Here is a 16537-nt window from a genome sequence, read left to right on the forward strand (position 1 = left end):
CGAGAATATTTTTTTCCTAAAAATGACTCATTTACAAAGAGACTTTGTGTGAACATGGAAAAGACTTACATACTCTCAGAAATCTTGCAGTTGGGGGTAGGGTGGGTATTTGGGCCTGCTAATAATTGCTAAATGGCAAAATTAATGTTGAACAGTATTAGTTGGTCAATGATCATGTGAAAGTTACAGTTCTACAAGAAAAGACAGACACTTGTATATTCAGAAAAAGAAAAACTCAGTAAGCTATATAAAAAGCTTATCATTTTTCCTGTTTCAGGGCATTTTTCTTGTTTTAATGTACCCTGCTATGAGTCAACCAATGTTTTATTTTTTGCTCCTCTCGGAAAGTGTTCTGTGTTGTAATATTCCTCCCCATTAACCTTTATTTTCCTGATTTTTAGTCCAAAATTTGTTGTTCTGAATTTCATCCAATTTCTTCTGGTGATTTGCCCTGGGATCTCCCAGCTTGAACGTGGTTTTGGTTTTTCTTTATTTTGTTGCTAATCACGCTTCCTCTAGCTTCTAAAATAATCATTGAATATCTTGATACAACTAAGTTTTCAAGAATGCATCTCATTGTAGTTAAGAAAACAACAACAAGCTGGTTCTTATAGTGTGGGAAGCATTGATTATTCCTGTATTGCAGTTCTTCTAAAGACAAAGTAAACAGGGCCATTAAAAAATACACAGAGACCTTGTTCACACGTTCAGCATTAGATCTGTATGCATGCTGAAGAAAGGTTGTCATGATGTGATGCCCAGCCATGCCATTCTTCATGCTCTAATGGTGGCCATTAAGACTCCAAAATAACATTCTGCAGAAGTGTTCTCATGGCTTTGCACAATAGTCACTGAGTCTGAAGACAAGAAAGAAGCTCACCTTTACTGAGTTCCTTACGCCTGCCAGACTTTTTCACCTGTGAGTCCATTTGTTTCTTTTCAGAAGCAAAGTGGGTATTATTATCCTAGTTTATGGTGAGAAACTGAGGCTTAGCTAGGCAAAATGACTTAGCCCAAGTCCCACAGAAAGTCAAGGGAGGAGGAAAAATTCAGCCCCAGGTCTTTTCCAATTTCAAAATTCATTGCCTTTCCACTTCACTGTGTTGCCTCCCAGGATTTGGGGATGTGATGAGTCTGCCTGAGGTCACATTATAAGTCAGAGGTGAGCTGGGAACATTGTTTGGGGCATCTCCACATTGCTTTAATCCATTAAAATATGATGTGTCCTCTCTAACAAATGCAACACGTTCACTTATTTCTTCTTCGAAGGGGAGAGATGGCATGGCAGCTTTTGATCCTCTACAAAAGATTAACTTTCTGAAAAAAAATTAATAAAGCAGATATGACATTTGGCTTAACTTTTGAAAAAAATGTGAAAGCAGTTAATTCATTAAATGTGAACTTTTCTGATGACCAACCATTTTGATACATAGTAACTTTCTTTTGAGTAATTTTATGAACATTCCTTTCCTCTGGGTCTTCAGAATTCTAACCAATTTAAAACTAGTCTGGCAAACGGACTCCCTTGAATACAATGAATTGTTCTAGAATCCTAAGATTGGATGTGCCATGATGCATTTTCTGATAAGAGGGTATTTCCACCTGCTCTGTCAACTTACTTGTTATGCAACTTTTGGCAAGTTCTCAGTTTCCTCATCTGAAAATTGGGATAATGTAGAACCTACATTAAAGGGTGGCTATGAGGATTAGGTGAATTAACATATATGAAATACGTAGTCTGGAACATGATAAATACTATATAAATCATTGTTACTATTATTTATTCCAGTTACAATAGCATGTTGCAAGTCATGTCAGACTATCCAGAGAGTGCACATGGGTTTTGAAGGATCTAAAGAACATCCTAGGAGGTGGCATTTATAGGTAACCTGGTTCTGTGTAGGCATCTGCTAGCAGTGACAGCTGAAATACAATTCTAGGCCTATCTGATTCCAGAGTGAAGGAGATTCAGTGATAACCAGACTGGCAGAGATACCAGGCTGAACAAACTGTGTAGCTTGACTTTCTTCTTTCTCCTCACTGATCTTGAGAACGTGAGCCACGTGGTATTACTAACAGTTTCAATTTGCCACTGGAAGCAGCTCAAGCAAACGTGGTTCCTTGGGGAGAGTTTTTTCACACTTGAGTGCAACATGGATGACTTAGAAGTGAATTCTTCCAACGTTTGATTAACAAAATATGTAGCAGATGCTCTGTTCAATGCTCTCTATATCTCTATAGAGATATAGAAATAAATGCTACCTGGTCCCTAATCTCAAGGGAACATAATCCAGTGACACAGAGACAGTGCCAGCCCAGAGAGCAGATGATGAGTTTGAAAATTGCAGGTTGTTTTGTATGGAGTATGAAGAGGTTGATTATGAGACTCGTTCACAGTGAAGTAAAATGTTTAAGGATGGGACCAATGGACTCGAGAAATATTTGAGTTTGAGGAATACAGGAGAAAAAATAATTCTGTGAACAACTGAATGGGGAAAGGCTGATGGTTGGTTATGGAAATTATATAGTCATCCTCATTCTGGGAGTAGCTGAAAGCATTTTACAAAATGAGAAATGCAAGTGCATATAAAAGGAGAAAAACAATAATCTAAGACTAATCTTTTTGGGACAACCATTAGTATTGCTATTATTGTTAGTACAGCTAGCAAAGAATAGTAAGAGGAATATTTGAAAATGGGACTGGAAAAGCAAGGAATTCTGATGTTTCTGAAATTACAGCTAAAAATGTACTGACAAGTGAGTGGGTGAATACAAAGATCCATGCAGACACCCATGAATAGCCACATGGAAACGAAGGTTTTAGATTCAAGAATGAAGATGTTATTGGAAACATTAATGAGATTTGTGTAAATAACTCTTGACAACAGAATACTGTACCCAAACAGTAAGATCCGAGGAAGATGGGATGTGAATAAGATAGGTAAATGTTTGCCAGTGCCAAGTGGTCCAAGTCAACCTGACATTGACCCTGGTAAACCTAGATAAATGTTGAGGGACTGCAAGTTTGTTTTGGAGTTTAGTTGCTGTGTGCTGAGTGAAGATTGAATACTTTGCCTCTGTCTGAAAAAGTTGTGCTGTTTTACCAAAGCTCCAGATTCTGGAGGGATGTGTAGGAAGAAGTGGAGATGAAAGTGACCTCAGCAGATGGTTCAGCCTTGGAAGGTGTGGGGACATGTCACAGCCATGTTCGGGGGGTAAACTTTCTAAAATGGGCAAACCAAAGGCTGTTATAGACTTACCTTGAAGAATAATATTCATCCAGATGTAGTTTATTCCAGAGGTTAACTTGGATGGCCATAAGGTAGTTTAAAAATGTATTACATTTGTTTAATCCTCCAATCCTAGATGTTTTTCTTTTGAATACATTGAATATGTTTCTAATGTGCAGAACATTTCTCCAGGAACTGTGAACATTGGCTCTCTATTTCCCTCCCAGAGCCTTCCTTTTAATCAAAGCATTTCTGGATAATTTTATTGAGCTAGAGATATTTCAGACCTTTTTTCCTAAAGACTGAAGGATGTGAATTCCTTATTAAGCATTTTGCCACTTTGTTATTTTGGTTTCTTAAACAGTCACGAAGTGAAGTCGTAAGGTGTGAGAAATGTGAGAAGGAATGAATTCTGAAATGGAGGGCTGCTCTGTGTAAATATGATGAAATATTAATTACTTCTTGTTTCCTCTTCTTCAGGGATATCAGGGAATGGCAGGATCACCAGGTGTTCCAGGATCCCCAGGAGTACAAGTATGTGATCTGTATATACATATTTTAGAAATACCATTTCTAGTGAACCAAAACACCTAACTAACAGAATTTTATTTTGTGGTTAATTTAGGGAGCACGAGGACTGCCAGGTTATAAAGGAGAATTGGGGAGAGATGGAGAAAAGGTAAATACATACAAGCAAAGGTGTGTTCAGTTGCTTTAGTCACTCAAAGACAAAGGATGCAATCTGTGATGACTCCCATTCAATAGTGTTCATCTTGGTGAATTCCAAGATGTCAGCTCAGAAATGTGTCAGTGGCCGTTGGCTGATCAAGCTCACAGGAGGCTTTTATCACTAGATCAAAGTGGTTATCACTAGATGACCACTGTCAGATGGCACAGGTATTGGCATTGCCCTGGTACCATGCTCTTTCTCTGTGATTAAGCTCTGTAGGGAGCTACCTTCTTAGAGGGAAGAGCATTATGTGAATGGAGTGTGTTCCCATGTCAGCCGCAGACAGCCATGTGTCCATCTCCACAGCAGAAATCTATCTTAGCCTTACTGGACTTCTTTCTCTTGTAGGGATTCAGTGGGTACAGACAACATTTGTCTGATTTCCTTTTTTACAGCTCTGAGATTTGCCATGTTCTTGAAATATGTTCAATATTTTAGTACCTCCCCAGGGATCTAGTCCTGCATCCAGGTAGCTGGTCCACGTCCAAGATGCCCATTGGAATTTGCTCGAATCCCCATGATGATTTGTTAGCTTAATTCCTAAAGCACAGTCTTATTTCTACGTTCTTTGAAGACCTTCTGTTTGCTCTTGATAAAAACCTGTACTAATTTTCTAGCTCCAATCCTTGCAAAATGATTGCCTTTTAAAAATAGTGTGCACAGCATTCACACCTGAGAAACACTGATCTTGACTCCGTCTATTTTATGTTTTTATGGTTACTTATGCTGGTTATAGAAAATTGTAGCTGCTCAGGTACCATCTCTGGATGGACCCCTGGCAGATCTCATGATGGGTCTGCTGCTTTCAAACTGTTTGATCTTGGCACGTGACTTGATGGCTTTGAATCTTATTTTCTACATTAACTCAGTGGGGATTTCTTTATAGCTTTGTTGTAAGGATTAAATGCGATAATATATGAAAAATACTTAGTGTGGTCCCTGGCACAGGGTTTTCCTTAAATAAATGCCTGTTGTTTTGTTCTGTTTTGCTTATCAAGGAGCGAGGTTGTGGTTGGTATGTCACATGGGGTGGGCTGGCATGTGTCATGGGCAAGAAATGTTAGAGCAAACAGAAGGGTTAGTGTCTGGAAAAGAAACAGAGAAGATGGAATAGGTCAGGACAGCTCTGTAATGTGGGGAGAGCCAGGGAAGGCAGAACAACAGCAATAATTGATAGAACTCTGGAAGAAGTGGTACTAAATCCTCTTGTCTCCTCAGTGGCCCTGGGCCTCTATGAATCTTTTTAGCCACTGGCAATCTCTGCCTATTTAAAATGATGGAGGTGCATCTTAAGAGGTGCTGGAGAGCAGGCCAGGCCCACAGGAATGGAGAAGTCTTATATTTTTATGCTCTGGGGGTATCATGAGAGACCTCCAACCTCCTCTAGGAGAATGGGGGATTCCACTAGGAAGGTGTGGATACCTGTTCCTAGGAGACCACATGTCAGGCACCTCACCCACATTCTAGTCTACAAGATTGTTGCTGTTGCTTTAACGTTCTCACAAGTAGCCTGATTTGGGGATGTGGGGAATATATAAAAGCATGCTTGTATGAATAAGTGTATTTAGGAATGGATGGATGAATACATTTATTTGTTTTTGTGTTGACTTGGGTTTTAGAGACCCAAAATAAAAAAGGAGGCTTTTTATTCATTTATCTTAAAAGAATTGGAGTAAAATACCTTATTTAAAAGTAAAGAACAATAATCTATGAAATAGAAGCAGACTCATAGACATAGAGAACAGACTTGTGGTTGCCAAGGGAGAGAGGGATGGATTGGGAGTTTGGGATTAGCAGATGCAAACTATTATATATAGGATGGATAAACAACAAGGTCCTACTGAATAGCACAGGGAACTATATTCAATATCCTGTGATAAACCAAACTGAAAAGAATATGAAAAAGAATTATGTATATATATATATATATAAAATCACTTTGACATACACCAGAAACTAACACAACATTGTAAATCAACTATACTTCAATAAAACAAACATTTTTTAAAAAGAACAATACTTCTATTAGTCACATCTTAAGGTAACTGCTCTATCGTTTTGGGTCATTGCACTGTGTTTAAAATAGAAGTGGGTGACTTTTACAAAGCCACACATTCTATTAAAGAAGATAAGATGAATAAGACGTATGTTTATGTAAAGTTCTTTGTTTTCAGTCCAGTAGTGATTTCATTCGGTGTTGTTCTCTGAAGTTCATTGTTTGGGTGTCAGCTCTGATTGACATGGTCATTGTGGGCCTAAAATCACCACGTGCTGCCTCTAAATTCCCTCCTTACATTCCTTCTGGATGCAGGGATTTCTTTATTTAGAGCTACAATAATTTAGTGAGTTAGTTAAAGGCGTTTCCTTGGGTGTTCCTCTAGAATACAATTTGTTAACTTTCAGAAATGGGAAGGTTGAAAACATACCCTGGAGATGGCCTTGACTTGTGATCGCTCAGGGCATTTTTTTCCAGGCATCACCCATGGCCTTTAGGGGATTGTTCCACACGGTAATGTTCTCTGTTAAGATATTTTCCCAGAATAATTTCCATTTTGTGGATTTCCACTGAAACTCCCATAGGAGTTTCCACTTAAGATAATTAAAATTATATGCACTTTCTTGCTGACTGTAACATTTGTTCCTCACATATCAGGAAATAGAATGTGTATAGATTTTGCATGGGGTTATTTCTCCTGAATTTACAAAATTGAAAGGGCCCTTTATCCACCAAATTGTCTTCAACTGGTAACTCATTTTATAACATGCTTTAAAGATATTCCTTGCACTCTAAGAAATACTTTAAGTACTTCAAAGAACTTCCTCAGCTTTAAGGAAACCTAATATATTTAAATCGTGTGGAGAAATATATTTTGTTAAAACTTACATTAAGGTGGGTTGGTTGGGTTTTATGGGTTTTCTAATTGAGTATTTCTAATTGGTTATATAGGTTTTGTAATTGAGTATGAAACTTTCTATGGCAATGCAATTCTGGAGACACAGGAAGTATTAATAATTTTTTTAATCTAGCCAGATTTGTACCAACTCATCACTTGGTTTCTCTGGGTTTAAGAAATAAAATATATTAATTCTATCTAAGATACATTTTGTTTAGTTTCTTCATTACAGTGTTAAACATTTGAATTGTCCTTTCAAGATCTCACTGTCCCGTTGCTCTCAGCATCCAGAACAGAGTATCATGTAATGAGCGAGCCTTTCTTACATGAATAAACCCCATTATCTGCACTTTGAAAGGCAAAAGCTGAAGTGATGTTATAGTGATATCTATTACATAGTTGGTCATAATCAAGGAACTCCAATATATATGTTAAGAGAACAGTAATAAAGGACCAAGCTGAAAAGAGTTATTAGAGAATAATATGTAAAAAATTTAACATGCTAGTGCCTTTATTTCTTGCAGAGTTCCTGAAGACAAAAAAAAAAAGTTTAAAAAATTAAAACAAAGCCAGTAATGACATAAGAGGGAGAAACAGAACTAACTTAGGGAAGTGGCCATCTTTCTCTTATTTCTCGAATAGGGAGAGTAATCTACCCGTGTAGCTTTCTGATAGCACCATGACCCAAACACGGGGTTATGTGTGTGTGTTTTGCAGGATGGAGAGGCTTAATGCAGTGACAGGTTCCAGGCTGTGCCCTGATTTCAGACTGCTTCACCTTCCTAGTTATACTTCTTAATCTCTTTAAACCTGGTTTCCCAGATCTAGAGAGTGGGACTCTAAGTATTTCTTCATAGCCTTGCTGTAAAGACTAAATAAAATCATGCATGTACCTAGCCAAAATTAAACCCTGTTAGTGATGATGACGATGATGATGATGGCGATTTGTAAATGTTTCCGAAAATATCTTTAGTTTATCCCTTATTGTTTCTCACAGTGTTGAAGTGCCCCTTATGAAGCAATCAGACAGGAATTCCCTAAACCTCTTCCCACCCCACTTACCCTCTTTGCTGTGTGTGTACCTATATTCCACCCTCTCTTCTGTTAATATGGATGAACTGTCCATGTATAATGTCCAGCCCTCCTCTGTGCTCTGGGTCTCATCCTTCTCCATTACTTTGTGTTATTCATTAGCCCCTCTCTTCTGTGTCACTAGTTTTTTCTTTTTTTTTTTTTAACATCTTTATTGAAGTATAATTGCCTTACAATAGTGTGTTAGCTTCTGCTTTATAACAAAGTGAATCAGTTATACATATACAATATGTTCCCATTTCTCTTCCCTCTAGCATCTCCCTCCCTCCCACCCTCCCCATCCCACCCCTCTAGGTGGTCACAAAGCACCGAGCTGATCTCCCTGTGCTATGCGGCTGCTTCCCACTAGTTATCTATTTTACATTTGGTAGTGTATATATGTCCATGACACTCTCTTACCCTGTCACATCTCACCCCACCCCCTCCCCATATCCTCAAGTCCATTCTCTAGTAGGTCTGTGTCTTTATTCCCGTCTTGCCACTAGGTTCTTCATGGCCTTTTTTTTTTTTTCCCCTTAGATTCCGTATATATGTGTTAGCATACTGTATTTGTTTTTCTCTTTCTGACTTACTTCACTCTGTATGACAGACTCTAACTCCATCCACGTCATTACAAATACCTCCATTTCATTTCTTTTGATGGCTGAGTAATATTCCATTGTATATATGTGCCACATCTTCTTTATCCATTCATCTGTCGATGGACATTTAGGTTGCTTCCATGTCCTGGCTATTGTAAATAGAGCTGCAATGAACATTTTGGTACATGACTCTTTTTGACCTATGGTTTTCTCAGGGTATATGCCCAGTAGTGGGATTGCTGGGTCGTATGGTAGTTCTATTTGTAGTTTTTTAAGGAACCTCCATACTGTTCTCCATAGTGGCTGTATCAATTTACATTCCCACCAACAGTGCAAGAGTGTTCCCTTTCCTCCACACCCTCTCCAGCATTTATTGTTTCTAGATTTTTTGATGATGGCCATTCTGACCGGTGTGAGATGATATCTCATTGTAGTTTTGATTTGCATTTCTCTAATGATTAATGATGTTGAGCATTCTTTCATGTGTCTGTAGGCCATCTGTATATCTTCTTTGGAGAAATGTCTATTTAGATCTTCTGCCCATTTTTGGATTGGGTTGTTCGTTTTTTTGTTATTGAGCTGCATGAGCTGCTTGTAAATCTTGGAGATTAATCCTTTGTCAGTTGCTTCATTTGCAAATATTTTCTCCCATTCTGAGGGTTGTCTTTTGGTCTTGTTTATGGTTTCCTTTGCTGGGCAAAAGCTTTTAAGTTTCATTAGGTCCCATTTGTTTATTTGTGTTCTTATTTCCATTTCTCTGGGAGCTGGGTCAAAAAGAATCTTGCTGTGATGTATGTCATAGAGTGTTCTGCCTATGTTTTCCTCTAAGAGTTTGATAGTGTCTGCGCTTACACTTAGGTCTTTAATCCATTTTGAGTTTATTTTTGTGCATGGTGTCAGGGAGTGTTCTAATTTCATACTTTTACATGTTCCTGTCCAATTTTCCCAGCACCACTTATTGAAGAGGCTGTCTTTTCTCCACTGTATATGCTTGCCTCCTTTATCAAAGATAAGTTGACCATATGTGTGTGGGTTTATCTCTGGGCTTTCTATCCTGTTCCATTGATCTATATTTCTGTTTTTGTGCCAGTACCAAACTGTCTTGATTACTGAAGCTTTGTAATATAGTCTGAAGTCAGGGAGCCTGATTCCTCCAGCTCCATATTTCGTTCTCAAGATTGCTTTGGCTATTCGGGGTCTTTTGTGTTTCCATACAAATTGTGAAATTTTTTGTTCTAGTTCTGTGAAAAATGCCAGTGGTAGTTTTATAGGGATTGCATTGAATCTGTAGATTGCTTTGGGTAGTAGAGTCATTTTCACAATGTTGATTCTTCCAATCCAAGAACATGGTATATCTCTCCATCTATTTGTATCATCTTTAATTTCTTTCATCAGTGTCTTATAATTTTCTGCATACAGGTCTTTTGTCTCCTTAGGTAGGTTTATTCCTAGATATTTTATTCTTTTTGTTGCAATGGTAAATGGGAGTGTTTTCTTAATTTCACTTTCAGATTTTTCGTCATTAGTGTATAGAAATGCAAGAGATTTCTGTGCATTAATTTTGTATCCTGCTACTTTACCAAATTCATTGATTAGCTCTAGGAGTTTTCTGGTAGCATCTTTAGGATTCTCTATGTATAGTATCATGTCATCTGCAAATAGTGACAGCTTTACTTCTTCTTTTCCGATTTGGATTCCTTTTATTTCTTTGTCTTCTCTGATTGCTGTGGTTAACACTTCCAAAACTATGTTGAATAATAGTGGTGAGAGTGGGCAACCTTGTCTTGTTCCTGATCTTAGTGGAAATGGTTTCAGTTTTTCACCATTGAGGACAATGTTGGCTGTGGGTTTGTCATATATGGCCTTTATTATGTTGAGGAAAGTTCCCTCTATGCCTACTTTCTGCAGGGCTTTTATCATAAATGGGTGTTGAATTTTGTCAAAAGCTTTCTCTGCATCTATTGAGATGATCATATGGTTTTTCTCCTTCAATTTGTTAATATGGTGTATCACATTGATTGATTTGCGTATATTGAAGAATCCTTGCATTCCTGGGATGAACCCCACTTGATCATGGTGTATGATCCTTTTAATGTGCTGTTGGATTCTGTTTGCTAGTATTTTGTTGAGGATTTTTGCATCTATGTTCATCAGTGATATTGGCCTGTAGTTTTCTTTCTTTGTGACATCTTTGTCTGGTTTTGGTATCAGGGTGATGGTGGCCTCGTAGAATGAGTTTGGGAGTGTTCCTCCCTCTGCAATATTTTGGAAGAGTTTGAGAAGGATAGGTGTTAGCTCTTCTCTAAATGTTTGATACAATTCGCCTGTGAAGCCATCTGGTCCTGGGCTTTTGTTTGTTGGAAGGTTTTTTTTTTTTTTTTTTTTTTTTGTTGGAAGGTTTTTAATCACAGTTTCAATTTCAGTGCTTGTGATTGGCCTGTTCATATTTTCTATTTCTTCCTGGTTCAGTCTCGGCAGTTTGTGCATTTCTAAGAATCTGTCCATTTCTTCCAGGTTGTCCATTTTATTGGCATATAGTTGCTTGTAGTAATCTCTCATGATCTTTTGTATTTCTGCAGTGTCAGTGGTTACTTCTCCTTTTTCATTTCTAATTCTATTGATCTGAGTCTTCTCCCTTTTTCTCTTGATGAGTCTGGCTAATGGTTTATCAATTTTGTTTATCTTCTCAAAGAACCAGCTTTTAGTTTCATTGATTTTTGCTATTGTTTCCTTCATTTCTTTTTCATTTATTTCTGACCTGATCTTTATAATTTCTTTCCTTCTGCTGGCTTTGGGGTTTTTTTGTTCTTCTTTCTCTAATTGCTTTAGGTGCAAGATTAGGTTGTTTATTCGAGATGTTTCCTGTTTCTTGAGGTAGGCTTGTATTGCTATAAACTTCCCTCTTAGCACTGCTTTTGCTGTGTCCCATAGGTTTTGGGTCGTCGTGTCTCCATTGTCATTTGTTTCTAGATATTTTTTGATTTCCCCTTTGATTTCTTCAGTAATCACTTCGTTATTAAGTAATGTATTGTGTAGCCTCCATGTGTTTGTATTTTTTACAGATCTTTTCCTGTAATTGATAGCTAGTCTCATAGCGTTGTGGTCGGAAAAGATACTTGATACGATTTCAATTTTCTTAAATTTACCAAGGCTTGATTTGTGACCCAAGATATGATCTATCCTGGAGAATGTTCCATGAGCACTTGAGAAAAATGTGTATTCTGTTGTTTTTGGGTGGAATGTCCTATAAATATCAATTAAGTCCATATTGTTTAATGTATCATTTAAAGCTTGTGTTTCCTTATTTATTTTCATTTTGGATGATCTGTCCATTGGTGAAAGTGGAGTGTTAAAGTCCCCTACTATGATTGTGTTGCTGTCAATTTCCCCTTTTATGGCTGTTAGTATTTGCCTTATGTATTGAGGTGCTCCTATGTTGGGTGCATAAATATTTACAATTGTTATACCTTCCTCTTGGATCGATCCCTTGATCATTATATAGTGTCCTTGTTTGTCTCTTGTAATAGTCTTTATTTTAAAGTCTATTTTGTCTGATATGAGAATTGCTACTCCAGCTTTCTTTTGATTTCCATTTGCATGGAATATCTTTTTCCATCCCCTCACTTTCAGTCTGTATGTGTCTCTAGGTCTGAAGTGGGTCTCTTGTAGACAGCATATATATGGGTCTTGTTTTTGTATCCATTCAGCCAGCCTGTGTCTTTTGGTGGGAGCATTTAATCCATTTACATTCAAGGTAATTATCGATATGTATGTTCCTATTCCCATTTTCTTAAATGTATTGGGTTTGTTATTGTAGGTGTTTTCCTTCTCTTGTGTTTCTTGCCTAGAGAATTTCCTTTAGCATTTGTTGTAAAGCTGGTTTGGTGGTGCTGAACTCTCTCAGCTTTTGCTTGTCTGTAAAGGTTTTAATTTCTCCATCGAATCTGAATGAGATCCTTGCTGGGTAGAGTAATCTTGGTTGTAGGTTTTTCTCCTTCATCACTTTAAGTATATCCTGCCACTCCCTTCTGGCTTGCAGAGTTTCTGCTGAGAGATCAGATGTTAACCTTATGGGGATTCCCTTGTGTGTTATTTGTTTTTTTTTCCCTTGCTGCCTTTAATATGTTTTCCTTATATTTAATTTTTGACAGTTTGATTAATATGTGTCTTGGCGTGTTCCTCCTTGGGTTTATCCTGTATGGGACTCTCTGTGCTTCCAGGACTTGATTAACTATTTCCTTTCCCATATTAGGGAAGTTTTCAACTATAATCTCTTCAAAAATTTTCTCAGTCCCTTTCTTTTTCTCTTCTTCTTCTGGTACCCCTATAATTTGAATGTTGGCGCATTTAATGTTGTCCCAGAGGTCCCTGAGACTGTCCTCAGTTCTTTTCATTCTTTTTTCTTTATCCTGCTCTGTAGTAGTTATTTCCACCATTTTATCCTCCAGGTCACTTATCCTTTCTTCTGCCTCAGTTATTCTACTATTGATCCCATCTAGAGTATTTTTAATTTCATTTATTGTGTTTTTCATCATTGCTTGGTTCCTCTTTAGTTCTTCTACATCCTTGTTAAATGTTTCTTGCATTTTGTCTATTCTATTTCCAAGATTTTGGATCATCCTTACTATCATTATTCTGAATTCTTTTTCAGGTAGACTACCTATTTCCTCTTCATTTGTTAAGTCCAGTGTGTTCTGAGCCTGCTCCTTCATCTGCTGTGTGTTTTTCTGTCGTCTCATTTTGCCTATCTTACTGTGTTTGGGGTCTCCTTTTCACAGGCTGCAGGTTCGTAGTTCCCGTTGTTTTTGGTATCTGTCCCCAGTGGCTAAGGTTGGTTCAGTGGGTTGTGTAGGCTTCCTGGTGGAGGGAACTAGTGCCTGAGTTCTGGTGGATGAGGCTAGATCTTGTCTTTCTGGTGGGCACGTCCACGTCTGGTGGTGTATTTTGGGGTGTCAGTGGCCTTATTATGATTTTAGGCAGCCTCTCTGCTAATGGATGGGGTTGTGTTCCTGTCTAGCTAGTTGTTTGGCATAGGGTGTCCAGCACTGTAGCTTGCTGGTCATTGAGTGAAGCTGGGTCTTGATGTTGAGATGGAGATCTCTGGGAGATTTTTGCCGTTTGGTATTACGTGGAGCTGGGAGGTCTCTTGTGGACCAGTGTTCTGAAGTTGGCTCTCCCACCTCAGAGGCACGGCCCTGATGCCTGGCTGGAGCACCAAGAGCCTTTCGTCCACACGGCTCAGAGTAAAAGGGAGAAAAAATAGAAAGAAAGAAAGAAAGAGGCTATAATATAGTGAAGTAAAATAAAGCTATTGTAAAGCAAAGCTATACAGACAAAATCTCACCCAGAAGCATATACATATACACTCACAAAAAAGAAGGAAAAGGGGAAAAATTAATATCTCCTGCTCCCAGAGTCCACCTCCTGAATTTGGGATGATTCGTTGTCTATTCAGGTATTCAACAGATGCAGGCACATCAAGTTGTTTGTGGAGTTTTAATCCGCTGCTTCTGAGGCTGCTGGGAGAGATTTCCCCTTCTCTTCCCTGTTCGCACAGCTCCTGGGGTTCAGCTTTGGATTTGGACCCGCCTCTGCGTGTAGGTCGCCTGAGGGCGTCTGTTCCCCGCCCAGAGAGGACGGGGTTAAACGAGCAGCTGCTTCGGGGGCTCTGGCTCACCCAGGCCGCGGGGAGGGAGGGCTACAGAGGAGGCGGGGCGAGCCTGCAGCGGCCGAGGCCGGCGTGACGTTGCACCAGCCCGAGGCGCGCAGTGCGTTCTCCCGGGGATGTTGTCCCCGGATCCCGGGACCCTGGCAGTGGCGGGCTGCACAGGCTACCGGGAGGGGCGGTGTGGAGAGTGACCTGTGCTCACACACAGGCTTTTTGGAGGCGGCAGCAGCAGCCCCAGCGTCTCACGCCTGTCTCTGGGGTCCGCTCTGATCGCCGCGGCTCGCGCCCTTCTCTGGAGTTCGTTTAGGCGGCGCTCTGAATCCCCTCTCCTTGCCCGCCGGGAAACAAAGAGGCAAGAAAAAGTCTCTTGCCTCTTCGGCAGCTGCAGACCTTTTCCCGGACTCCCTCCGGGCTAGCTGTGTTGCACCAACCCCTTCAGGCTGTGTTCACGCCGACAATCCCCGTCCTCTCCCTGCGATCCGACCGAAGCCGAGCCTCAGCTCCCAGCCCCGCCTGCCCCGGCGGGTGAGCAGACAAGCCTCTCGGGCTGCTGAGTGCTACTCGGCGCCGAGCCTCTGTGCGGGAATCTCTCCGTTTTTTCCTCTGCGCCCCTGTTGCTGTGGGGTCCGCGCTGATAGCTGCGGCTCGCGCCAGTCTCTGGAGTTCGTTTAGGCGGCGCTCTGAATCCCCTCTCCTCGCGCACGAGGAAACACAGAGGGAAGAAAAAGTCTCTTGCCTCTTCGGCAGCTGCAGACTTTTTCCCCAGACTCCCTCCCGGCTAGCTGTGGTGCGCTAACCCCTTCAGGCTGTGTTCACGCCGCCAGCCCCAGTCCTCTCCCTGCGATCCGACCGAAGCCGAGCCTCAGCTCCCAGCCCCGCCCACCCCGGCGGGTGAGCAGACAAGCCTCTCGGGCTGGTGAGTGCTGGTCGGCACTGCTCCTCCGTGCGGGAACCTCTCCGCTTTGCCCTCCGCACCTCTGTGGCTGCGCTCTCCTCCGTGGCTCCAAGGCTTCCCCCCTCTGCCACCCGCAGTCTCTGCCCGCGAAGGGGCTTCCTAGTGCGTGGAAACCTTTCCTCCTTCACAGCTCCCTCCCACTGGTGCAGGTGCCGTCCCTATTCTTTTGTCTCTGTTATTTCTTTTTTCTTTTGCCCTACCCAAGTACGGGGGGAGTTTCTTGCCTTTTTGGAGGTCGGACATTTTCTGCCAGCGTTCAGTGGGTGTTCTGTAGGAGCAGTTCCACGTGTAGATGTATTTCTACTGTATCTGTGGGAAGGAAGGTGATCTCCACGTCTTACTCTTCCGCCATCTTCTCCCCCTCTCTTTCTTTCTTTTTTAAAAAATTTATTTTATTCCTGTCCTAAAGATGCAGATGTAGAGAATGGACTTGAGGACATGGGGAGGGGGAAGGGTAAGCTGGGATGAAGTGAGAGAGTGGCATGGACATATATACACTACCAATGTAAAATAGATAGCTAGTGGGAAGCATCCACATAGCACAGGGAGATCAGCTCGGTGCTTTGTGACCACCTAGAGGGGTGGGATAGGGAGAATGGGAGGGAGACACAAGAGGGAGGAGATACGGGGATATATGTATACATATAGCTGACTCACTTTGTTATACAGCAGAAACTAACACACCATGGTAAAGCAATTATACTCTAATAAAGATGTTAAAATTTTTATTTTATTGAAATATAGTTGATTTACAATGTGTTAATTTTTGCTGTACAGCAAAGTGACTCAGTTATACACACACACACACACACACACACACATATATACACACATAGTCTTTCTCATATTCTTTTCCATTATGATTTATCACAAGATATTCAATATAGTTCCCTATGCTCTACAGTAGGATCTTGTTGTTTATCCATTCTCTGCTTAATAGTTTGCATCTGCTAATCCCAAACTCCCAACCCCTTCCTGCCCCACCCCCCTTGGCAACCACAAGTCTGCGCTCTGTCTGCGAGTCTGTTTCTGTTTCATAGATAAGTTCATTTGTGTCATATTTTAGATTCCACATATAAGTGATATCATATGATATCTGTCTTTCTCTTTCTTACTTCACTTAGTATGATCATCTCTAGTGTTGCTGCAAATGGCATTATTTCATTCTTTTTTATGGCTAAGTAGTATTCCATTGTATATGTACCACATCTTCCTCTCCTCCCTTAATAGAGTTTTTTATTGTAATATTATTAAATATAATGTATATGAGTTTAAATGTATGTGTCAAATATATATACATATTTGTGATAAGCATAGCAATAATTGATATATTGGTATAATTAATGGTATAATTCACATAATAAATAATAAAATATTATTAAATACA

The 16537-nt window shown here is 40.1% G+C and overlaps 1 protein-coding gene across 1 annotated transcript in view; it reads left to right on the forward strand.

The window, feature by feature from the left end:
* The window catches only part of COL21A1 (collagen type XXI alpha 1 chain), a 185367-nt gene that overhangs the window by 95545 nt on the left and 73285 nt on the right, over positions 1–16537 (forward strand). Inside the window, exons 11-12 of the mRNA XM_057555093.1 lie at positions 3711–3764; positions 3856–3909. Coding sequence (XP_057411076.1) covers positions 3711–3764; positions 3856–3909 — 108 coding nt within the window. The remainder of the gene's footprint in view (positions 1–3710; positions 3765–3855; positions 3910–16537) is intronic.

The sequence above is a fragment of the Balaenoptera acutorostrata genome, chromosome 10 (assembly GCF_949987535.1).
Source record: "Balaenoptera acutorostrata chromosome 10, mBalAcu1.1, whole genome shotgun sequence".
In the NCBI taxonomy this organism is placed as follows: Eukaryota; Metazoa; Chordata; class Mammalia; order Artiodactyla; family Balaenopteridae; genus Balaenoptera; species Balaenoptera acutorostrata.